General features: G+C 38.3%; 1 protein-coding gene across 1 annotated transcript; it reads right to left on the bottom strand.

The window, feature by feature from the left end:
- Positions 1 to 982: 982 nt before the first annotated feature.
- On the bottom strand, positions 983 to 24,560 carry LOC123785356 (membrane-spanning 4-domains subfamily A member 4A-like). Its single transcript, XM_045787100.2, has 7 exons — positions 24,359 to 24,560; positions 13,282 to 13,438; positions 12,105 to 12,233; positions 8,764 to 8,820; positions 7,455 to 7,613; positions 3,924 to 4,025; positions 983 to 1,266 (listed from the first exon to the last, which is right to left on the bottom strand). Exons 2-7 carry the CDS (start codon positions 13,420 to 13,422, stop codon positions 1,147 to 1,149), a joined length of 708 nt encoding a protein of 235 aa, XP_045643056.2. The 5' UTR covers positions 13,423 to 13,438; positions 24,359 to 24,560; the 3' UTR covers positions 983 to 1,146.
- Between the last annotated feature and the right edge of the window lie 1,450 nt (positions 24,561 to 26,010).

Consider the following 26,010-nt stretch of genomic DNA (forward strand, 5'->3'; position numbering starts at 1 on the left):
GGAATTTTCAAGATGAAAACCCAGGATTGTCTGATTTACAAGCCCCCATTGTTTACCACCACACTACATTTCCTGATATCATCACTTAGTTCCTTTCCACCATATCACATCTGACTAGGAAGTAGGCAGTGCATGAACTTATTGTTTCTATTTAATTGAATTTATTGTTGCTCTGTAATAAATCAAATGTATTTAATGAGCATTCAGGAAATACCATGTATTGCACAATCACATATATGGTACTGGATACATACTTGATTAAGATATAATCCTGCCCTATAGGAGAGAGAGAATGCGGAGGGAAGAGAAGGAGAAAAAGTGGGGGGAGAGAGAGAAGGTAAGGAAGGAGGGAGAAAGAGAAACGGGAAGAGAGATCAAAAATATAAATTAAAGCTGATGCATGAAATGATTTTTACTCTATGTGTACTTACATTCAAATAACGGTTTGTGTGCATACAAGGACTGACTGTGCATTAGAAGGTATTTTCTATGGTAGGAGAAAAACAGGAAAAGGAAGGAGAGGGGAAAGCTATGCATATCAATGTTCTGAAGGTAAAAACACCTTGCATTCCCAAAGGCAGGAGAAGAAAATCAAACAAGTAGGAGGAGCAATGGCCAGGGAAGCAGACAAACATAGTCCTTAAGGAGCCCTCATTTCAGCAATGTCTTTTTGACCTTCTTCTGCTGAATCTAATTTATCAACTTAATGTCCTTATATAAAGTTCTGAAGATGGTTAAAAACTTTTTGGGTTTTCGTTTGTTTGTTTTTTAAAGAGAGAAAGAGCACAAGCAGGGAGGGGCAGAGAGAGAAGGAAAGAGTAACTCTGGAGTAGGCTCCGCGTTCAGCAAGGAGCCTGACATGGGACTTGATCTCATGTGATGTTGAGATCATGACTTGAGCTGAAATCAAGAGTCAGATGCTTAACCGACTGAACCACATAGGCGCCCCAATGGATAAACACTTTCAAGCACCACTGACTCATTCAGTGCATGATTCATTTATTTAATTCCTGCTATTGTTGATAAAGAGCCAGTAAAATGAGCTGTTGAGTTCTGGGGGTAAAATGAAGACACGATTTTGAATTATAGATATATATATCACAGCTGGATCCTCGTACTTTCCCAAATGGGGTTCTTGCACAACTTTCAGGATGGATTTTCTGGAACATTTTGCTGTTGGTCTGTTGGTGGCATCAAACCCTCTGAAAATGGCACAGGAGATGCAGTTTCTGCCCCGTGAGGATTTGATGGCATAATCAACACAACCTGCGAAGTCAATCAGAACGCCATAGGTAACTCAACCGAAAAATCACAGGGCTTCCCCTTCCTGTCAACACAATGGCATCACTATCAGAGTCTACTCTTTCTTCTCTGAATTTGGTCTTCAGATTGACTTGGTGGGGTTTCTCTGGCATTGTGGAGATCAGACTGGACCTTGGAAAAACACGCAGTGATAGCTTTTGGCTGTTTCTGTGACCCTGTAAGTGGACTGATCTTACATATAGATGATGGTGCACAGCACGTTGGAAACCAAGGTGTTACAGAAAATTTAGAGCTCCTCTTTCAAATCCGGTTCTTTATTCTGATGGCAACAACATACCCAAATCATGATTTGCTGGCCATGACTCAATCATTTAAAAAACCACAGTGATCCAGAAAGGCAGGAACCATCAGCAAACTAATGAAAATGCTGGTCTTTCTTCCACAAACTCAGTGTGAAATGGAGTATGTATGTGTGTGGGGGGTGGGGGGAGGATAGGAACAGGAAGACATGAAACTTCAGCATTAATGCCTCAAAGACGTTGCTCTTCTGGATTTACACCAAGGGATTTCTGGGAGCAGCTTTTCCCAGCTCTGTAACTCCAGGAGCAGAAGGGAACACAGGCCTAGACATTATGATAAGAAGGTTACTACAGAATTTGCTCCCATGTGCCAATGCTGTGGTCAATGAAAATAAAAAGCTTCACTTAATGAAATTACAAAGTCATTAGGAATTGCTGAAGACTCTAACCTCTAGGGTCTTACAATGCCAAAGGCCATGGACAGAGTTAGTCCACCTCTCTTCTGTGGGGCAGGAGATGTGGTGTAGCACAGAAGCCCCAAAAGAAAGTAAAGAGACACAAAATGGTGGAGAAGAGCAAGAGAAAAAATAATCTCATCGAACTATTACTATTTTAGGATTTGCCTTTGGATAATAAAACTATGAGCGACTCTTGGCATTTTAATTCAATTCTTGGAAGATATCCTTGTCCTGTTCTTCCCAGTGCCTCTTGGTCTCTTCTCTCTTCCCATTTGCCAATCCCCTCTCTCTATGTGATGTTCTTTCAGTGGCCAGGAGGCTCTGCTGCAGGTCTCAGGGTAAGAGATGGGCAGGTATGCACACATTGGTAAAGAAGTTTGAAACACTGACTTTCTTCAGTAGCCCAGGGAAGGCTGCTATGATAGGATAATGGAGCAAAATCTGGCACTCTCGGGGGACCTCTCCATTGTGAAGTAGTCTCTGATCTGGACTAAGAGAGGACTAGGGGGAGTAAGGATGGAGAAAATTAGTTTGTCTTTATTCATTGTGGTAGGCAAGATGCTAAGATGACACCCAGAGACTCTGCCGCTACGTGACTCCCCCTGCTTGAGTATGGGTGGGGCCTGTGTAGATGACGGGATAGCGCTCCTGTGAGTCGGTTACTGAGCAGTTGACTTTGAGTTTATCAAAAAGAACAGTATTCTGTAAACAGTTTTCCAAGGAAGACATACAGATGGCCAACAGGAAAAGGTGCTTATTAACATCACTAGTCATCAGGGAAATGCGAATCAAAACCACTGAGGTGCCACCTCACAGACCTGTCAGAATGGCCAGCATTGGTGGGGATGTGGAGCCTCCTGCACCGTCGGTGGGAATGTAGATCGGTGCAGTCACTGTGGAAAACAGTATGGTGGTCCGTCAACAAATTAAAAATAGAAATACCAATGATCCAGTAATTCCACTACTGAGTACTTACCCAAACAAAATGAAAACACTAATTTGAAAAGATATATGTGCCCCTATGTTTACTGCAGCATTATTTACAATAGTCAAGATATGGAAGTAATGTAGGATCCATTGATAAATGAATGGATGAACAAGATGGATATATACTACTCAGCCATAAAAAAGAATGAGATCCTGTCAACCATGACAATATAGATGGGCTTAGAGGGAATTATGCTAAGGGAAGTAAGGCAGAGACGGACAAATACCATATGATTTCCCTCACATGTGGAATCTAAAAAATAAAACAAACAAAACAGATTCTTAAACACAGAGAACAAAATGGTGGTTGCCAGAGGGGAGGTGGGTGGGGGATGGGCAAAATAGATGAAGGGGCTTAAGAGGTACAAACTTCCAGTTATAAAATCAATCAGTCGTGAAGATGAAAAGTACAACGTGGGGAATATAGTCATTATATTGTAATAACCTTGCATGGTGACAGGTGACACTTACCACGGTGAGCACTGGGCACTGGATAGAATTGTCAAATCACTAAGCTGTATACCTCCATCTAAAAAAGGACATAATTCTGGGTAGACTTGGCCTAAACATGGGAGCTGTTTAAAAGAAACCTAGAGCATGGGAGGTTTCCACTCTCTCGCTGGCCTCAAAAGCAGAAGTCCGTTGTTGTGAGTTGCACAGCTGAAAGGAAATCAATTCTGCTCCATGAGCTGGAAGAGATCCAAGGCCTCAGCTGAGACCACAGCCCCAGCCAGCTTCTTGATTACAGCCTTGTCAGATCCCGAGCAGAGGAACTAGCTGAGTTGTGCCTAGACTCTTCACCCATGGAAACTGACAAGTCATAAATGTGTGTTGTTTAAACCTCTAAGTTTCTGGAATATATTACATGGTCACCGAGAACTAATACAGATGTCGTCGAGGCAAGCCCAGTACTCACCCCCTCAGGATGGCAACAGGTTACTTTGCATCCAAAGGCAGAGAGGGACACAGCAATGCAGAACTCAAGCACACCTAGCAGAATCACCATAGCTTCCAGACCCTAGGAACAAACGTATAACCAGGAAACGTGAGAAATAGAGATGGCAAGATGAAAACACTGACCATCTGATTACAAGGCTACAAGGACTGGCCTGCTGTCAGAAGAACCGGCTCCTCACTGCAGCCATACACCCTTGGCCAGTGTTGGCCTGCTGAATGTCGCACACCCTTTCATTTTTTTCATTAATAAAATAATCACTTTTCCCCACCCTCTATCTTCCAGTGCAATTGTAGATACAGAATGTGAAAACTCTTTAAAGGGGGTAAGGGATCATAAAGTTAACTTAGGTTTTTCAAACAGCAGAAATTCCATCTAGTTGACACGATAGTATGATCTCTTATCTTGGTAGTTATAGGCAGAGTAATAATCGTGGGCAGAATATTAATAGACCAAAGAGGTCCACATCTTACCCTCTGGAACCCAGGGATATGTCGAGTTACATAGCAAAGGAGAATTAAATTTGCATATTAAATTAAGGCCATTTATTAAATGACCTTGAGATGGAAAGATTATTCTGGATTATCTGGGTGGGCCCAAAATAATTAAAGAAGCCTTCTAAGTAGAAGAGGGAGGCAGAAGAGTCAAAGTCCAAGAGAGATTTGAAGATGTTGCACTGTTTGCTTTGAACACAGAGGATGGGACCACAAGCCAAGGACTGTGGGCAGCCTCTCAAAGCCGGCAAAGGCCAGGAAACGGACTCTCCCTCACAGCCTCCAGAAAGGAATGTAGCTCAGCCAACACTTTGATTTTAACCCAATGAGAACCATTTTCATACTTCTGACCTCCAGAATTGTGAGATAATACGTTTATGTTGTCCAGAGTCACTAAGTTGGCAATAACTTTGTTACAGCAGCAATAAGAAACTAACATAACAATAAAAATCAAGTTAATCAGTCTTTAATCCATCTCCCCAGAGAACTGAGTTTAGGTTTAATCTTTAACCAAAATATATGGTCAGATTTGAGAAACACTGAGCAGTACTCTTACTCCTAAAAATCGGAATTGGATGCCTGGGGTCCATGGTCTAAATATTCTCTCTTTTTCTCTCCCTATCCTTGTGGAAGTGCCAATTGATCAAGAGCCCAGGACACAAAGTGACACAGACTCAACTGGGCCTTGAGATAACTGGCATTCATCATTTTTTTAAAATCTATTTACTCTTCTCTTCAACATATTGTAGCCTCTATGTTTCAGGATAGTTGTAGGCACAGAAGATGGAGCAGTAAATAGAACAGACAATTTCCCTAACCTCAAGGATCTAATGGGGTAGACCAGGAATTGACAAACTTTCTGTAAGAGGCCAGCTAGCACATATTTTAGTTTTACAGGCCGTAAGGTCTCTGTCACAAATACTCAATTCTGCTATTAGGGTACCAAAACAGCCATAGATAATATGTAACCAAATGGGTATGGCTATGTCCCAATAAAACTCCATTTACAAAAAACAGTGGTCAGGATGGATTTCCAACAGAAAACAGCAAATATATATATACATAATATATGAATTTGAGCCATATAAAACCACTGTCTTTCTAGATCAAGCAGAGTTGATCATTGGCAATTTCATACTGTTCTGCCTAATCATTCCAGGTAGTGTGTGCTGTCCTCTTTCCTGCAAAGAGCTCACCTTTTCTAACCTCTTTTTATAATCATATTTGAAAGTAAACTCTTAGGCCTTCATCAACCTGTAGCTGCTTTCCAATATTTCTATACTTTCCTCCAAGGAGCTCCTAAAGGTAGGGCCCTGGTCTCCTTCTTATGTCTCCTAGAGTACCAATGCTAGGACCAGGAGTAAAGTATGGTTTCACAGACCTGCAGACTGACCATACAGGTGCACAGGCAGGAGGAGACCTGATACTTCAGATCCCATGATGCCCTTATGGATTTGTCCTGCTATAGGAAAGGCAAAAAAAAAGTGTTCACACAATAGGAATTTGTGATGGGCTCTGGGAGAAGGTGATTGAGATGAAGATGGAACCAGCTACCTTATTTAGAAGGCCTCTTGTTAAAAAATCATCAAGAACTTTAAGACAGCAACAGAAGAGTAGTAAAGCAGGTGTAGGGCTCTTCTAACTGGTAAGCCCTGTGTGCCTGAGCAGGTCCTATGCCCAGGCAGCTAGCCCCATGAAGCCGGTCCACTCCAGGTTTGGTCCTTAGCACTGTATCCTGACAGACTGAAAACGGACAGAACTGCAGAATCTGAAAGTAGGTTTCTTCTTCAGGATAACAACATAGAACAATATTAAATATAAATACGAACAGGACATTGGAAGCAGGAAAACACAGAGTCTCATCTTGCTTCTGCCAGTTCCTAAATGCATGATCTTGGGGGGAAAAATCTAAGGTCTCTGAAGAAACTCTCTTATTTTGAGTAAATGGCAAGAAATAAACTTGCCTACAATAAACCCTGTTAGAAACCTCAAGGAGAGTATGAATCAGTTTAGCAGAGACAGTCAAGGGGTTATTTTGGTGTGACTATACAACACTCAGGACTTACCAAGGATTAGCGTGGAATGAAGAAGAGGCATAATGAGTCCAGAAGAATGCTGAGTTTCCACGTTTTGGTGAAGACAAGAGACAGTGAGACAAAGAACTAACTAAGCAGCATGGAGAAAGGTCGGAAGAAAGCTTGCACGGAGGGGAGACGACAAGAAACTCAGCAGTGCCGAGAATGGCTAACAGACTTTTTTTTTTTTTTTTTAAAGACTTTTTAGTATAAAGATGCAGTTGCATTTTAGCCAGGGCTGTGCCTCAAGAACGCTCCCTCCCTGCACTTACCCAGAGGCCCACAGCTTCACAACCTACAGTATTTTGTGTAAGTGGCAATTTGGAGAATTAAAGCCATTAGGATAACATCTAAATGAGGGCAAGTGGTACCGAGAAGTAGAGAAATACAGAATGGAAACTGAGAATTTGCCAGGAGGTGGATGTTGAGGCCCAAAGTGCTTAATCTTGCAAGAACATCCAGAGGTGTGGGGAGGGGTAATGGGTGATTTGCCACCTGTTGGATAATGTTCAAGATAATTTTATTTTATTATTAGAAAACCAGAAAACTCCATCAGAGAGCTCTGGGAACACAGAGGGATTGACATCTGGGCTCCCTTTTTAGAGTGGATAACAGAATTGGTGTTTTGAAATTAAACAGAAAAAAAAATACGCAATATGTTTAGCATACTAACTAGTGAGAATAGGTGTTCTATAACTCTGAGCTTCCTTCCCACTTTCTCTCATCACATATGGAGGAACAAAGAGAAAGATGAGACATGGGCCTGGCTCCTAAATGAAAGATTTCCCTTTTCTTCAGTCATTTGCAATTTCCCAAAGTGATTCATTCATCAGTTAGGGACTATGGAGTGCTACTTTTGCCAGATCCAGAGCTCCTGTGACTTGCTTCCATCACAGTACCCCAAGAAAAGAGGAAGCACTCACCATTAAAATAGATAGGGACATGAAGCAGTTCTCTGAGTTCCCAAAATCCCTGCAGTGAGCGAGATTGAATCGAAAACCATTCATGTGGCTTGCACCGAGCAAGATCCCAAATGCAGCTAAGACAGAACTGCAGATGTTTAATCCTAGGCTACTTCTGATCTAGGAAGGAAGGAAAATCAATTCAGCAATCCAGTGGTATCCTCAGGGGTGTCACCAACAAGCCCTCCACACCCCTCGCTTCTTGTCCTCACAGCCCAGTCCTATCTTGACTGCTGTGCTGTCTCCTCACGTGTCTCTCCCCTCACAGCACTTCCAGCTTGTCTCCTGCCCAAACACAAACATGATCCTGTTGTTTCCAAGCTTGAATCCTTCAGACGACCCACACACATGAGATAAACTCTTTTTTCCATGTTAGCTGGACAGTTCTGTCCATGCCCATCTCCTGATGTGCTCTGTGTCAGGTGCCTGGCTGCACATTATTTTCTAAATGTGGCTCCCATGTTTTTTGTGTATGACCTCTGCTCTGTATTCCTTTTCCTGCATTCTCTTCCCTTGGAGGCTAATTATAAGAACTAAAATTCTCCAAGAAAGCATGAGAGGTTTAGTGTGGCTGTAGCATGAGGGGGATTTTAATGGTGATGGCTGGACCAGATGCTAGGGAGACATACTGAGGTCAGATTTGGAAAACCCATAGAGATCACGCTCCGTAGTCTGATCTTTATCCTTTGAGCAAAGAAAACTCATATATGGTCTTTAGCCAGCAAAAACATATGTTGAGATCTGGGCTTTTGCCTTTTATTGACTTTGTGAAAGACATATCGGCATGAGAGTTGTGTGTTAAATTTGCTTTTCCTTATTTAATAGCCTTATTGTGAATTTCTTTCATTGCAAGCCAAATGAAAATCCTTTCCATAAACAGTTGGAATACACTTTAACCAATAAGTCAACAAAAACTATGCCACACCAACACTTGGTGTCACTGCTGTGGACTGGATCTCAAGTTGCAAGATCTGTTTGTCTAGTCCCATTTGACATTCCTTTTCAGGAATTCTCTGTATTTTCATAAAGATTCTCTCAACAACTGCCTTTCCAAACTATTCATTTGTCATATCAGTAATTTCATGATCAGCCAATTTTTTATTATAATTTCTGAAAGACCAATGCAACTATATAAAACATCTCTCCTGACTTTTAAAAAACAAACAAAACCCATCTTGTACTCTTGTAGAATAAATACTTGGTTAGTTCTTCTTCTTTTGGGACAAAAATAAGCAAACAGATAAAAAAAAAAAAAGGAAACATTACTCACCAGACCTTTTGTAGTTTTAACCCCTGCTGCAATTGACAAGGACCCTGAAACAATAAACTAGTAACAAGAGGAAAAAAATTCAGGTAAAAAACTTTAAACAAATATTTGAAGTCAAAACTTACTAAAACTTACCCCTGACTGTGATAAATTTTTTAAACAGACCAATTATATTGGGAGAAACACAAAAGATTATAAATAACTCTCCTCTTTTTCCAGAAACAACAGAGAAATTCTACCAGATGGATTCACGGGAGAATTTTTCAAGCCTTTCAAAAAAAGTCAAACTGCAATGGTATTTAGACATTTGAGGGCCTTGAAATATAAAGAAAGCTTCTAAATTCCTGATATGAAGAAACCCTAATATGATATCAAAATTTAATATGATTTTAGAAAAGAAAAGAAACTAAATATCATTTTTACTTAAAATGACTATTAAAAGTTATAAACAAAATAGTAGCAAAGAAAGTTTTAAAATTCCATATTAGATGCTGATTATTTTTAAAAAATTTTAATAATATACTATTCTATCTGCCTCCATCAGTTGGGTAATTATTTTCCATTTAGCTAAAACAGCTGGAATCAAGTTGATTGGATGCCTCCTGCCTTAAACTATTTGACTATTAGAATTTCTGGGTTTGCTTTCCAATTTGATTTCAGGAGTTTCAAAAATTGTATCTTAATATCAAACAAAGACTGGTCTAATGAAATAGCTTGGTAAATTTCTTCAAAACATTTATAAATACCAAGACATGGAGATGGTAAACATTAAGTCATCTCTAGAAAAAAATACCAGGGAGAATCATCCATCATAATATATGAAATGAATCATGACTATGTGGGATATTCTTTCAAATGTCCAGGTTCTTTAACATTGAATATTATTATAATTTATAAATACAGATTTAAGGAGAAAATTCACATCTAACTGTTATTCATGTTTACGTTAAGACATTTAACAGAATTCAACATTATGACTTAAACATTATTAATAAAATATGAAGATTTCCATTTTCCATACATGATGGAACATTTGTCTTGGTCTGAAAGTCTTTACCATATTTATTGAGGAAACACTAGGGCCATCTCTATTAAAGTCAAAATCAAGATAAAAATGTAGATGAGCACATATTACTTTTCTTAGTATATTAACCAAAATAACTATGTAAGAAAATATTTGAGGAAAATGGTTGCATTTACTGCTATTTAAATATGAATGTGTTATGCTGCAGATCTCTAAGAATATCAACTAAAGGCTACTATAAACTCTAAGAAAATTAGGTAAGGCACACGGGAAGAACATTATATACAGCAATTACATACAAATACATATGTATTTGTGTGTCTTTGTGAATATTTGTTTAATTATTTGAGAGAGAAAGAGAGAGAGTGTGTATGAGTGGGGGGAGGGGCAGAAGGAGAGGGAAAGAGAGAATCTCTAGCAGACTCCGCACTGAATGCAGAGCCTGATGCAGGGCTCAGTGTCACGACTATGATATCATGACCTGAGCTGAAATCAAGAGTCAGACGCCTAACTAATTAAGCCACCCAGGTGTCCCTGTATTTGTGTGTTTAAAGACAGGATTTAATGAGAGAACTTCATTTATCATAGCAAAAAACATATTAAGTTTCTGAGAGGAAAAATCTTACCAAGAACTAGGAATAATGTGTCTGAGTAAAACTTTACAATGTTCCAAAAGTCCACAAAAGAAAACTTGAACAGATAGACTCATGAAGGAATAATTTTATAGCATTCTGGAAAAAGATTTATAGCTGTACTGGAGACTAAATTGTCAAAAATAAGAGAAGCTTGTGATTGGCTCTTGGTATTGGTTGTTGTACTGTATAACAGAGTAAAGGAAAGCACTTCACAGGTTTGGAAATAAGGCTGAAAGAATAATGGAAGGTAGCAGCAAAAATGTTCCACCAGTGAAGCAAAGACTCATCTAGTGGGATTCCTACGATGGTCTGAGTGACAGCTCAATTGACAAACACAGCTCACACAGTTCCTGGAAATCTATAGAACATGTGTAGAGGACATAAATTATAAGAACTGGTTTCCAAAGTGGTCCTGAAAAGGAAATTAAAGGGGAAGCAGAAAATGCCAGTGGCTGATGTCTGCAAGACTGAAATCAGAAAACCCTGTTTGAGCCCTGATTCCTGTAACAAATAATAGCATGATTTTGGGCAAATCACTTAATTTCTCCAAGTCCCAGTTTCTTCATCCACAAAATGAGGGCAATGGTAAATCCTTCCTCATAAGTCTGTGATGGTTGCACAAATGGAATTGAATATACAAAGCACTTAGAAGAGTACCCAGATTATGGTAAGTATTGAATAAAAGCCATTATTGACATTAGTATCATCAGACGTGTAAAGCATGGTACAAATGCCCAGGAGTAACACAGCATATGCTGCTCTTCAAATCTTGGACGACTTCTGTAAACAGGCAAGGGGGAACAAAAAGCCAACTCTATGATAAAACTCTCAACTCTCTCATTCTCAAATTTGTAGATGAATGGGAGCCCTACAATACTTGAAGAGTGTTTTCTGGTTCTAACATAAAACCAGTTTATAAACTTATTTTCCTCTTGTCACTTGATACTTAATGTTCTTTTTACACTTTTAATTTGCAGAGAAACTCTCTTACATTTTATGTTAAGGGAAAATTTTTTAACTTTTTAATTTTCATAGTTATTGTTGTTAAATTTATGAAACAAAATTTATCTAATAGCAGCTCCATTTGCTAAGATTTGATAGCTGATTATAAATTGCCTGCATACCAGTCATGTCTCCTCTTCCATTCTGTTCATGAGCTTCAGTGAACACTTTCCAGCCTGATTGAGAAGTGAATCTCAATTAGTCCAAGCCAAGAATGGCAAATCCATTACCTTTGCCCAGAGTTGGTTTGGGAATATAAAAGATTTATGCACACAAAGCATTTATAAACAATGAGATGTATCAAGTCTGACATGATATGCCAGTCATCCCTCAGTGAGGTCCTTGCACTCCTGAACTAACCAACACTGGAAATGACTAGCCACTGGGTTTCTTGTTATGAAACAAAATGCTTTCAGTGTTTAATCCATTATGGTTTGGGTCTTTTACTACATGCTGCTGTAATATATTGTGATACATACTAAATATTTAATCTCCACAGGTTTCTGTGAGTCTTATACTATTACTCCTACTTTAAATGTGAGAAAATGGGAGTCAAAAGGAGATTAGGTGTTTTCCTCAAAGTTATAGAACTACAAAATAGGGTAAGGATATCATTCTTAAGCTCAGGATATTAGCAAATATGTTACGTTGTCTCCAACTAGATCAGAAGGTGTGCTACTCACCAACAGTGATCCCGCAATTTTGTACAACTCATACTCTGACAAATAATGAAGTTCGTTAAGTGGAAATGTGACATTAATGTTTATTATTCCCAGACTGAAGATCATCAGGGCAATCAGGATCTGCACAACCTGGAAATGATGAAGAATGTAAAAACTGATTATCTACCACCTCCTTTCCAACTAGTAAGTTACCCTCTTCTCCATCTTTTGAAATAGTCAGATGGTCTTGATATTCTCCTGTCATTTTTCTTTCATATAAAGAACTATGGGTATATTAACTTACTAAAATTGTCTCTTGGGATATCTATCCCAATTGTCCCAGTCATTTTCAAGGTAAAAACAATGTACCAGGACCTACCCAAAGGTGCTTTACTGACCCCTGTGACGTTACTCCTACCGCAGCTCTTGCTCTCCTTTGTGCACACTCAGATAGGAGTGACTCAGAAATTAGGAAGCAAGGAAAAATAATGTGAAGGAAGGAGCATGTGTATAGGAGAAGAAAAAGAAAAGAGCAATATGATCTTTTCTTGGTGTCTAGGGCCTGAGGACAGGAGTACAGGGGTCTAAAAATAGAAGCACTGGAGTATAATCATCCCATGGCATAAAAAGGATACAAAGTGTCATAATGATTTTGTCCCATTGGTTTAAAGCTTGGGCTAGAGATCAACCCCTGTGTTCACTCTCCTTCCACCTGAACTAATCTTTCTTTAAACTGTCCATTTCTTTTGGGCACACCCACCTAAGACTCCAGACAGAAATGCACAGAGAATGAAAGAATTTTCATCCTCTGAGGAGCTCGCTAAGAAAATTTCCCAGACACGGTAACAATGTGGGGCAATCAGCTACCAGAAAGATTTGTTGAGTGGACACCAGCTAGTGTACACGTGGTGGCCTTTTCTTTTGTTGCTCTTCCCTGCTGAAGTTAAAGTTATCATGGATGACCCACAAACCTAGAATAGATCTGAAGTCATTATATTTTAAATACAATGAGATTAGAAGCATGATGTAATAGAATATTGTACCATTTTTGACTGATAGGGCCTGAGCATCAAATGCCAACATCTCTAGGGCTGGCTGATGTATTATGAGGTTAATGGGACAGAGTATTTGTCATTAAAACTGATCAGCTGTGAGTTTACAACACGATCTGTTACTCCCAGATCTGCCACAGACTTACCCCGAGCACTTTAGGTTCCCCCTTCAAGAACTTCTCTGGCATCCCTTTCCACAGATGTGGGTGTAGAACAGCAGACTTCTCTGGCTGGGACACACCAGGGCCAGCCCCTGTGGTCCCTTCTAGTCCTTGAGTGGTTGCCATGGCAGCAGAAAAGGAGCTACAATAAGAAATGTAACTTAGGATGAGGTCCTGTTAATGACAGAACGAACTGTGGTCTACATTCCCTTGCTTTATTATAGCAGCTATTAGAACATCTTTGCAAAATGTAGTTATTGCAAAGGCCAGCCAGGAAAGTGGAACAAGAAGCACCTTAAGGAAGGAAACAGAGAGAGAAATGCCATGTGTCATTAAGATGCTAGAAAGTACTGAAGAGAAGGGAATCTAGATAGAATTGAGGTGAATATGCTGGGCCCCTCACATATATGAAGTCTATATTCACATTTTATCTGATTATAGCCATTTCCCCTGTGGGGTTTTTTTAAATGATTTTATTTATTTATTGGTCAGAGAGAGCAAGCACAAGCAGGGGTAGAGGCAGAGGGAGAAGCAGGTTCCCCGCTGAGTAAGGAGCCCCATGCTGGATTCAATCCCAAGACCCTGGGATCATGACCTGAGCTTACGCTTAACCGACTGAGCCACCCAGGCGTCCCACCATTTCCCCTTTGAAAGATAACTTTTATAATAGGAATAAACTACACAGAATCATCTGTGTTCCCATTGATCGTAAAGTGTTTTATGGTCTCCCTTCTCTAGTTGGAGCACAGTTATATTCTCAGAGCCGGAAACCTCCTCCAGGTTCATCTTAATAAGTACGATTTATTTAATCTTGGCTTTTACCCTATAAATTCCAGACTTTGTGGATGGAATTTATGATCCCAAGTCATAACCCTGGCACTGAGAATTTAAGTCCCTTGCCCCATTTAAATGTTTTAAATCCGGACTTGCCAATGCATGGCAAGGACACATAAAATTATTTTTCTGAGACTCAAAGCACAAACATAATACTCTTATGCCACTTTCTCTCGTCAATATAGTAACCCCAGTCAGGTTATGTGGAAGTAAGTTTAAAGCACCGGAACACTGTATCTACTCATTTGAATCCATATTCAGATGTTGCATGGCTCACATCCATAAATTTTGAGGGAAGTTAAACTTAAGACTTTGTAAAGCCACAATCAATTCTGATACCATTCATACTTCACTGAGGCTCCATCAAAGTCTCAAGTTTGGAGATGCATGCTCTTTCATTGGTAGCACAAGATCAAAGAATGTTCTAGTAACACACATTTTCTATGTAGTGGGAAAGAATTCATTTTCTCAGGAAAGGATTATTAACGTATATTTATACCTGGTAGGCAAAGGGAACTACATTATTAGTTATCTAGCAAAAAACTGGCCAAAATAAGAAAAAAATGAATCCATTTCAGAGATAGATAGGAGAAAACAATCCAAATGAAAATAAAGATTAATCATTTAAAACATTAATTTAATTTTAGTAACACATATATTCAAAGTTCTGGAAAGCAGTAAAATGAAAAGTACAAAATAGTAAATCATAAAATAATAAGTAAAGCAAAAACTTTAAAAATAAGATGACAAAAAAATAATTAGTAATTCATAAGGAATACATAATATGAAGGAGAATAAGGAATAAGGAATAAGAGAATAAGGAATAAGGAATAAGAGGATCGGGATCAGGAATAAGAGGATATAACCAAAAAGTCAATGTTTCTTCTTCTATTCTAGAATACTTCCAAAAGCAATACAGAAAAAGAAAATTAGAATTCCATTCTGAAACTGGGACACAACTAAAATTACCATAATTCAGATGAAGTAATTGTCAAAAACAATGAAGACTGCACTGAGGATGAATTTTGGGGAGATGCAGAAAGAGTATCAAAGAAGCAAGACACTATGCCACAGATTTCAGAGTACACTTACCAAAGGCAAGAGGCTCACTGAGGTATAAAACACATGCTCTTGTTTATAATCCAGAGAACAAACACACCACCTGACAGCTGCAGCTTCCCTGGACAAGTATAGTTCTGAGACGTAAAAGGTGGGAATAACAGAAAAACATCAAAAAGCCACTTTTGTAGGAAGCCATCTATCTCTGAATAATTCTTACACTAGAGTCTGCAAAGAAGGAAGCAAGAATTCTTCCCATAAATCTCCAAGAAATCCTACAGATTAGAATCATCTGAGTATATCATCATAATCAAAGATCACCAAATGCACAAAAACCAAGAGATTCAGTTATGAGAAACACAAAGTGCTTCAGATATTATGATAATCAAATACAGAATATGTAATAAATATGAATTGTTCAAATAAAAACAGAATCACAAAAATGAGAAAGCACAGGTAAAGTGCCAAAGTGATGTGACAAATTTCGAATGTAAAGAAAACAACGTCGACATTAAAAAAATACTTGGTTAATGTGTTAGATTGCACTGAACACTGAAAAGAGAATCCATGAACTGGAAGATAAATCTGGAAAAATGACCTAGAAGTCACCTAGAAAGGGAAATGGAGAGGATGTGAAAAGATTATAAGCACAGAATTAAAAGTTCAAGATGTGTATAGAGTACTATAAAGAGAAGACAACAAATGGAGGATAGGCGAAATTGAAAATATTTGGAAGGATATATACTTAACTGATGAGACATAAACCCACAGACACAGGTCATATAACATACACCAAGCAGTTTTATTTCAAAAATTTATATTCAAACACATCTTGGTGAATTTACAAGACAGCAAAGACCAAATATGATCTTAAGAGTAGTAAAAACAGGGGCGCCTGGGTGGCACAGCGGTTAAGCGTCTGCCTTCGGCTCAGGGCGTGATCCCGGCGTTTTGGGATCGAGCCCCACATCAGGCTCCTCCGCCATGAGCCTGCTTCTTCCTCTCCCACTCCCCCTGCTTGTGTTCCCTCTCTCGCTGGCTGTCTCTATCTCTGTCAAATAAATAAATAAAATCTTAAAAAAAAAAAAAGAGTAGTAAAAACAAAAAGTCAGATCCCATGCAAAGTGACAGCAATTAGACAGCAATTAGACTGATAATGATGTAAGCCAGAAATCACAGAAAAATATTTTTCAAAATCCTGAGAGGAAACAATGATGAACTAGAATTTTGTTATATGCACCAAAACTGTGCTTCAAGATCAAGAGTGACATGAAGACATTTTCAGATAAGTAAACACTTGATAGAGTTTACCAGCACTGGTAAACACCACTAAATAGAATATTCACTAAGTAGAACTTCTGAATGATGTGCTTCAAAAATGAGAAACAGTGGTTAGCAAAGAAACTGGTAAACATGCACGTACACATGTTGTTTGTACAAAATAAGATCAACAATACCTGATTCATTAGGTGAAACATAAGGACAAAATAGAAAACACTGGACTCCCCAAAAAGCAAAATTTGGGATTGGGATGATAAGAACTGGTCTTCTAATGTCCTTGTGCTCTTTGGGAGATGGGTGAAGATAGTAACTTTAGATTTCAAGTAAGAGTGAAAAAATCAAAGCTACAAATAAAGATAAGAAGTGGGTTGTGTAACTTTTTTCAATAAAGGAGGAAAAATGTTATGAGAAAATGAATGATAAAAAAATGTAATCCATCAGCCAAAAAGGCAAGGAAGGAGATAAGATAAACAGAAAAATAAGAAAAACAAACAGAAAGCAAAAATATGGTAAAGGGGTAATCACCTCCAGAATTGCCATTTGAGGGCATCTGAAAATCCACTCTTCTTTAAAAGCATTGAGATCACACTGGGAAAATGGTGAAAATCAACTTTCTCAGAACTCTAGACATTAACCAAGATCTTGCAACAATCTAAAAAGTATTTATTCAATGACAATTGTTGAATTTTGGTGAGCATATTGAACTTTGTCATTTTTTTCTTTGTGGTAAAATATTCACAAGATATAATTTACCATTTAAACTAGTTTTAAGTGTAATAGTAGCTTTAAGTCCAATCACATTGTTGTGCAAGCATTACCACTCTCCATCGCCAAAACTTTTCCTACTTTCTCAGCTGAAACTCTATCGAAACTCCCCAATTCCACCTCCCCTGGCAAACATTATTCTACTTTCTGTCCTCATGAACTGAATTACTGTAGGAAACTCATATAAATGGAATCATGCAATACTGTTCTTCGGTGACTTGTTTATTTCACTTGACAAAATATCTTGATTTCACTCATGTGTATCCAAGTGCTAAAACTTCTTTTCTTTTTAAGGCCGAATAGTATTCCAATATATGTATAAACCACATTTTCTTTGAGTATTTCATCGATTCTTTTCAATACTTACATCTTAGCAATAGTGTCTTCCAGTCCATGAACACGGAGTGTCTTTCCATTTATTTGTGTTATCTTCAATTTCCTTCAGGAATATTTTGCAGCTTTCTTTTTTTTAATAATAATTTTTATTATATTATGTTAGTCACCATACAGTACATCCCTAGTTTTTGATGTAAAGTTCCATGATTCATTACTTGCGTATAACACTCAGTGCACCATGCAATACGTGCCCTCCTTAATACCCATCTTCAGTGTTGAAAGTCTCATCTCCTTGGTTAAGTTTAAGCTTAAATCTTTTCTTATTTCAGTGCTATTATAAATTGAATTATTTTCTTAATTTCCTTCTCAGAATGTTCATTGTTAGTGTAGAGAAATGCAGGTTATTTTTGTGTGCTGATTCTGTGTCCTGCAACTTTTCCTGAATTCATTTATTAGTTATAACGTGTGTGTGTGTGTGTAATCTTTAGGGTTTTCTATATATAAAAGCATGTCATCTGTGAACAGAGATGATTTTACTTCATCCTTTACAATGCTGATGATGCCTTTTATTTCTTTATCTTGCCTAATTGCTCTGACAGGGACTTGCGTTTCTATGCTGAATAAAACTGGCAAAAGCAGGCATCCTTGCTTATTCCTGATCTTAGAGGAAAAGGTTTCATTCTTTTACCATTGAGTACAATGTTGACCATAAATTTTTTTACATATGGCCTTTATTATGTTAAGGAAACTTCCTTTTATTTCTAGTTTTCTGAATGCTTTTATCAGGAAAGGATTTGTATTTTGTCAGATGCTTTTTCTGCATCAATTGAGATGATCGTGTGTGACTATGTCATTCTGTTAATGTGGCATATTGACTAATCCATTTTTATATGTTGGACTATCCTTGCATTCTAGGTATAAGTCCCACCTGGTCATGGTATATAATCCTTTTAATATGCTGTCGAATTTGGTTTTTAGTTCTTTGTTGAGGATATTGGTATTGATAATTATAAGGGATAGTGTTCTGTAGTTTTCTTGTCATGTCTTTATCTGCCTTTGGTATCGAGGTAATGCTGACCTCATGGAATGACTTAAGGCATGTTCCCTCCTCTTGAATGTTTTGGAAAAGTTGATAAAGATGGGTGTTAATTGTTCTTTAAATGTTTAGTGGATTTCACCAGTGAAGCTATCTGGTCCTTGGTTTTTCTTTGTTGGGAGGTTTTCAATTATTCATTCAATCTCTTTTCTAGTTATAGGCTTCTTCAGACTTTCTATTTCTTCATGAGTAAGTCTAGGTAGGCTGTGTACTTCTAGGAATTTGTCCTTTTAATTTAGGTTATCCAAGTTTTGGGGAACCAGTTGTTCATAGTACTCTTTTATAATCCTTTTATTATTTCTATAAAATCAGTAGTTGTGCTCCTTTTCACTTATAATTTAGTTATTTGAGTCATCTTTTTGTCTTAGATAATCTAGCTAAAAGTTTGTCAATTTTGTTGCTCTTTTCAAAGAATGAACTCTTGGTTTCATCAATTCTCTCTATTTTTTTTTTTTTTTTGAGCTTTGTCATGTTTTAACTTGTCCTGTTCCTATTACCCTCTCCCAACTCTGTGGTAGCCTTGAAAACTAGAAGCCTTAGAACCATAGAAGCTACAGAAACCAGCCACATAACACCCTGTGAAGGGGTGAGAATAAAATTGGAAATCCTTAAAAAGCTCCATCCCCAGAGAATTGTCACTGTTTGACCTGTTTGGAAAACATCTGGAAAAGCTCTACTCATAGATCTTGTCTTTACTTGATATGACTCAAGGCTCATTCAGTGATGGAAGCCCAAACCCCAAGGTGTTTGTCAAAAGTGATCATCAGAGGGGGGCGCCTGGGTGGCACAGCGGTTAAGCGTCTGCCTTCGGCTCAGGGCGTGATCCCGGCATTATGGGATTGAGCCCCACATCAGGCTCCTCTGCTATGAGCCTGCTTCTTCCTCTCCCACTCCCCCTGCTTGTGTTCCCTCTCTCGCTGGCTGTCTCTATCTCTGTCAAATAAATAAATAAAATCTTAAAAAAAAAGTGATCATCAGAAATTGTTTAATTCACAGCTTCCTGAGGCGATGATACAGTTGGAGTAAAGAAAAAGCTGGAAGAAAAAAACAGGAATGAGATTTTTGCAAGGATCTTGAAAAATTCTTAATATATCCCTGGGAATCTAGAAGGCCATACATTGTATGTGTGCCCAGGAAAGACCTGAGGGGTCCCTAATTCCTTAACTATGGCTTACCTTGGGGCTCTGTGCAAGCAAGAGGGAAAGGCTAAAGAGAAAAGAAACACAGAGTTAGAAGCTATTGGAGTATTAGAGTTGCCCAATGCATGCACACATACATGACCTGAGACAAAAGGGTAGGAAACTTATTGGGAGGAGGGGGCTCTTAAAGAGATCTGTTAAATCATTAGCCGACCATTAAACTAATCAAACAGAAATTCTAATGTGCACAGATTACAAAGAATATAGACTTCACAGAAAAGATCTGGCAGTCACTACACAACAACAACAACAACAAAACAGCAATGACAAACAGCCAAACAACAATGAATACTTGGAATGGGGTATTCTTTGAAAAGATCAACAAAACTGGAAAACCACTAGCTAGATTGAACAAGAAGAATTGTAAGAAGAAATTACTAAAATCAGAAATGAAAAAGGCAACATGATTACTAACCTTACAGAAAAAAAAATTATGAGACTACTGTGAATATATGCCAATAAATGAGATAACTTAGATGAGACAGTTAAATTCTTGTGGAGACACTAATGAAACTGATGGAAGAAGAAACACAAAAGCTGTATAGATCTATAACAAGAATTTAAATTAGGAAATTAAAAATTTCCAACAAAGAAAAGCCCATGCCCATATGGTTTCATTGGTGAATTCTATTAAGCATTTTAAAAAGATTCAATAACCCCTCTTCAAAAACTCTCAGGAAAAACTGCTAGAGGAAGGACACTTCCCAATTCATTGTTCAAGGCCAGTATTACCTTGATATCCAAATCAAGAAAAGACATCACAAAAAAGAAAACTATAGATGAATATCCTTTATGAACAAAGACTCAAAACTTGTTTAAGGATCCAATTCAGGTAGATGTGCATCTCACCGAGTGCCCTGGTCAGAGTGTTCCCCAGACCTGTTCTGTAGATGAGAAAAGACACTAGAGCAACAGCAAAACACACATTCTTCTCAAGGGCACATTCTAGGATATACCATAGGTTTGGCTACAAACAAGTCTTAGAAAATTCAAGAAAATTAAAATCATACCATGTATCTTCTCTGACATCAGTGGCATGAAGGTAGAAATCAATAACAAGAGGAAAATAGGAAAATTTATGAACATGTAGAAATTAAACAACACTCCTGAACAACCAAAGGATCAAAAAAATTAAAGGGGAAATTAAAAATTTCTTGAGACAAACAAAAATGGGAACACAGCATACCAAATTTGTGAGATGCAGCAAAAGCAATTCTGAGGGAAGTTCACAGCAATAAATGCTTACATTAAGAAGCAAGAAAGATCCCAAATAAAAAAGCTAACTCTATACCTTAAGGACTAGAAAAGGAAGAATAAACTGAGTCCCAATTATCAGAAGAAAGGAAATAATAAAGATTAGAGCAGAAATAAATGACATAGAGAACTAAAAAACAATAGAAGAGATTAACCAAACTAAGAGTAGGTTTTTTGAAAACACTAACAAAACTGACAAACCCTTAATTAGGCTAACCAAGGAAAAAAGGGAAAGAACCCAAATCAATAAAATTATGAATTAAAAAGGCGACATTACAACTGATACCACTGATTCAAAGGATCATAAGAGGCTACTATGAACAACTATACACCAACAAACTGGACAACCTAGAAGAAAAAATTCTTAGAAACCTACAATTTACCAAGATTGAATCAGGAAGAAATAGAAAATCTGAATAGACCAATCACTAGTAAGGAGATAAGATCAGTAATAAAAAATATCTTCCAACAAAGAAAAGCCCAGCACCAAATGGATTCATTGGTAAATTTTACCAAACACTTAAAGAACACCAATCTTTTTCAAACTCTTTCAAAGAATTAAAAAGGGGGAAACTTCAAACCTCATTTTATGAGGCCAGCATTAGTCTGATACCAAACCCAGAGAAGAACACTACTAATAAAGATACTAGAGGCCAATATCCCTGATGCATGCAAAAATTCTCAGTAAAATACTAGGAAACTGAATTCAGTAGCACATTGAATGGATTGTTCACTGTGATCAAGTGGATCATTTATTCCTGAGACCAAGAATTGTTCAACATATGCAAATCAATCACTGTGGAAAAGTGTCGAGGATCCCCAAAAATAAAAAATAGAATGACCATATGATCCAGCAATTTCACTTTTGAGAGTATGTCCAAAGGAAATGAAAACACTAATTCGAAAAGATATCTGTACCCCCATGTTCATGGCAGCATTACACACACACACACACACACACACACACACACACACTATATTATTCCTCAGCCATAAAAAAAACCCAAGGAAATCCTACAATATGCAACAATATAGATGGACCTTGGAGACATTATGCTAAGTGAAATATGTGAGACAAGGCAAATATATAATCTCACTTACATGTGGAATCTTATTTAAAAAAAAAAAAAAACCCAAACTCATAGAAAGAGATCAGAATTGTGGTTACCAGAGGTGAAGGATCAGGGTGGGGAGAAATGGAGGAAGGTGGTAAAAAGATGCAAACTTCCAGTATAAGACCAATAAGTACTTGGGACGCAATGCACAATGCGATGACTACAGTGAACATGGCTATATAAGGTATAGGAAAGTTGTTAAGAGAGTAAATACTAAGAATTTTCATCACAAGGAGAAATTTTTTCCCTCTTTTCTTTTTGTTGTATCTATAAGAGAAGATGGACATTATGAACTGACTGTGGTCATCATTTCACAATATATCAATCAAATCATCATGATGTATTCCTTAAACTTATATGATGATGTATGCCAATTTTTTAAATAAAACTAGAAAAGAAAGAAAAAAATTTGTTATTTCCTTCTTACATCATAGAGGCCAAAAGTATTGTAAAAGTAACTACTGGTAATTCTTAGTCCAACTAAAGGTGTACTTTAGCGTACTTCTTTTTTAATGCAAATAAATTTCTGCATTCACCTCTCAGACTTATCTTCAGACTAAGGAGTTAGGAGATGTAGGCCTTATCTTGTCAAACATCCCTGGTGGTTCTCCTTCTATATTTAATAAGACTGTGAGCTTCCCCCAAGCAGACACTATATTAAAATAACACTTTCAAATAACTCTAACAGTCTTTCCATAATTCTGTGGCAACATACATCTGGTCCTGGTAACTTGGGGCTGATGCTCTGGTCCTTCTAAAGAACTCTAACTATAAATTTACCTAACTGCCTTCTACCTTCCTACCACAGAAATCCATGTGCTAATTGCCTAGGGAAGATAAATTCCACAAGGATAAATATGTGTTTACCCTCCAGGCCTCGACTTTTCTATTTTCAAATACAAAGGAAGCCAAAACAACAAAGAAGTTTGGATAGGTATGAGGAATATTTCCTCCAGATTGGGGAAGACTCTGAACTGTAGTCTTACCATATTATTTGTGACATGTGTTGGGCTGTTGACAACTACAGTGTCTTTCTATCATTGTTGCTCCTGCTACAGATGTGGAGAAACCTAGAAAACACCCCATTTTTCTTCTACTGATGCCAAATCTCCTTGTGGGTGAGCACCGCCACCCATCTCTTGTTTCCTAATGTTTTATCACCAGTTCCCTCCTGGGTCCCAACTGCCAACGAGGGAGCATGGCAATGGTGGTCTGAGTGGCCGCATCTCCTTCTTTGTCAATCTTATAAAATAGAATAGAGGCCCGAAAGGAGGCAATAGACTAGAGGCCCAAAAGGAGGCCTGAACTTAGATGGTTGGTTGGGGATGATGATGGGAAAGTAGAAACTGGGACTCGGGCAGGGAAAAGGTCTGGACTAGGAATTGAGACATCTGGTTTCTAGTCCTGGTTCTCTTACTAACTAGTCTAACTCTGGGTAAGTTATTTCCCCTTCTCTTGGTTTCACTGACCTCATCTGAGGAAAAAGGGCATCAGGCACAGTTGCCTCAAGCTTTCTGATCTTAAAGATGCCAAGAATCTACAAAATCTCTTTCTTCAGTGGACTTCCTCACTGGTATCTTCAGTCCAGGGCTTGTGTCTCACAAATGCTGCCCCAAAACGGTTGGAGAACTAGGTCAGACCACAGTGTACCCCAGGGCCTGGGTAAGACTGGGGACCCCATCTTCATCTGACAGCATCTCCACCAAATTCTGCACATCACAGGCCTTTTCTGACTGCTGAATTACAAAACTGATGTCAGACACAGAGAATAAAGACCACGGAAGAAGGAGCCTCAATAGTACATGAAATACCTAGTGAAAAGCATAAAATATTGCTTTCGGTTTCCTAAGGGCCTAGGGATTAGGGATCAAACGTACCTGAAGCCGCCTCATCCAGCATCAGCCTCTAGGAGCCTGTCCTTACCCCCATCCTCTGCAGCAAAGAATGTTCTCCAACCCACCCCTCAAACATACACTTAAAGGTGCACTAGACCCACCCCAACCCAGAATACCAGTTCGTGCTGTGAGAAGTGACCTGATCCTGTCTCATTCCACTCCCAGGGATCCTAGAACCAGTGGATGAGAAAACCATCAGCCCCAGAGCCTAGAAAGGCATGTCCCTACCTTTCTTCAGGCCTGCAATGTCTGCAGTGTGACTTATGAGTGCCGGAGACTCTGGACAAGTGCCTTCAGTCCAGATAACAACACTCGCCCCCACTCCACACCTCACTCAGGTCAAATCTGCATTTCTCTCCTGCAGTTTTTCTGAACCCCAAAGGCAGTGCTGAGTATTTCTGAGATGCACAGCTGGTTCCTTTTTTATGTCGGAAGCGCTAACTGATTTAGTGTCCCTAATATGGATGTGGGTGTCTGTTTTGAAATTTGCTGAACAAGCACTGACTGCCTCATACAGTCTTTTATAGGAAAATAATAGCATGTATATTACTGTGTTTATCAGTGGAAATCAGTGGTTGAGGATTTACTGTGGGTCACACTCTGTTCTAAGGTCTTTGTATACACAAACTAATTTAATGGAATTTAAAACTCAATTGAAAAGCTCCTCTTCACAACTTCACACATTTTCACCTGCTCTCCTCATCTCCCTAGAGAACTGCATGTTACCATTCTATATAAAATTTTAAATACATCATTTACATGAAAATCCAACATTAGGGATGAATGCCTGTAAAGTGGCAACAAGTCAATTACATGGCAATAATTAATAAGACAAGTTTCTAAATCAAAGAAGCATCTGGTATCATAGAAACAGCTTGTCATTTGACCAAGACAAAACCAATTCCAACCATTTATTCATAGCCTTATTATTTCTCTGAACATAAGATTCCTCATTTGTAATATGAAATCAATGCTTTATATGGAGGATAAAGCAAGTAGTGTTCAGTTCTCATTCAGTAAACATTTTCTTAAAGAAAAATTACTTTGAGCCATCAGTGTGCTATGTGCTGCAGATAAAATGGTGGAAAATGATACAGGGTCCTGTCCCTGAGGAGCTTACAGACTACCAGGCATACAAACAAGTACCACCATAATCTGGGATAATCAGTTCCCTGCCAAGTAGAGTAGTCTAAGAGGGCTAACAGAAGGATTAGTTAATCCAACTCTGGATATGCAGAGGAGACTTCCCGAAGCTGCATCTAACTGGGGACCTAATGACTGGTCAGGACAATGAAAGGAGAGTTGGGGGATGGAGGGTGTTCCCACAGAATCAACAAAATGAAGAAGAAACAAAGGGCAAGAGATATCAGGGTGCATTCAAGAAACTGCGAGTGCTTCATAATCACTGAAGAAGGGAACCAGAGCAGACCATAAGAATAGCCAGACAATTCAGGGCTTTGCATCAATCAGCTTCAGCACTTTGGAATTTACTTTAGTAATGAGAATTTATAAAGTCTTCATGTTAATGAATGTAATTGTATCTATATTTAAAACTGATTAGCTGTTTCCTATGTGTCAGGCCATATACTTCAGATGTATGTCTACTTTGGTTTTCACAGAAGCTGAAATTGAAGTTCAGACACGTGCACAGAGTTGATGTAGGTAAGACTGAAATCCACTTTTGCCTAATTCAAAAGATTGTGCTGTTTGGAATCCTCTGAGAATCATTCTCAAAATTAAAAAGAAAAGTTTTTCAGAAATATTGTCCTGGGCACCATGTAAAGAAACAACAGGAAGAAGAAAAGTCACGAAGTTAGGCTCATGGAAGCTACGGTTATACATGGAACAGATGAGGGTTACTTGACCCGCCACTGGAGCTA

Source organism: Ursus americanus, chromosome 24 (assembly GCF_024610735.1).
Source record: "Ursus americanus isolate L20-20 chromosome 24, mUrsAme1.1.p, whole genome shotgun sequence".
Taxonomy (NCBI): Eukaryota; Metazoa; Chordata; class Mammalia; order Carnivora; family Ursidae; genus Ursus; species Ursus americanus.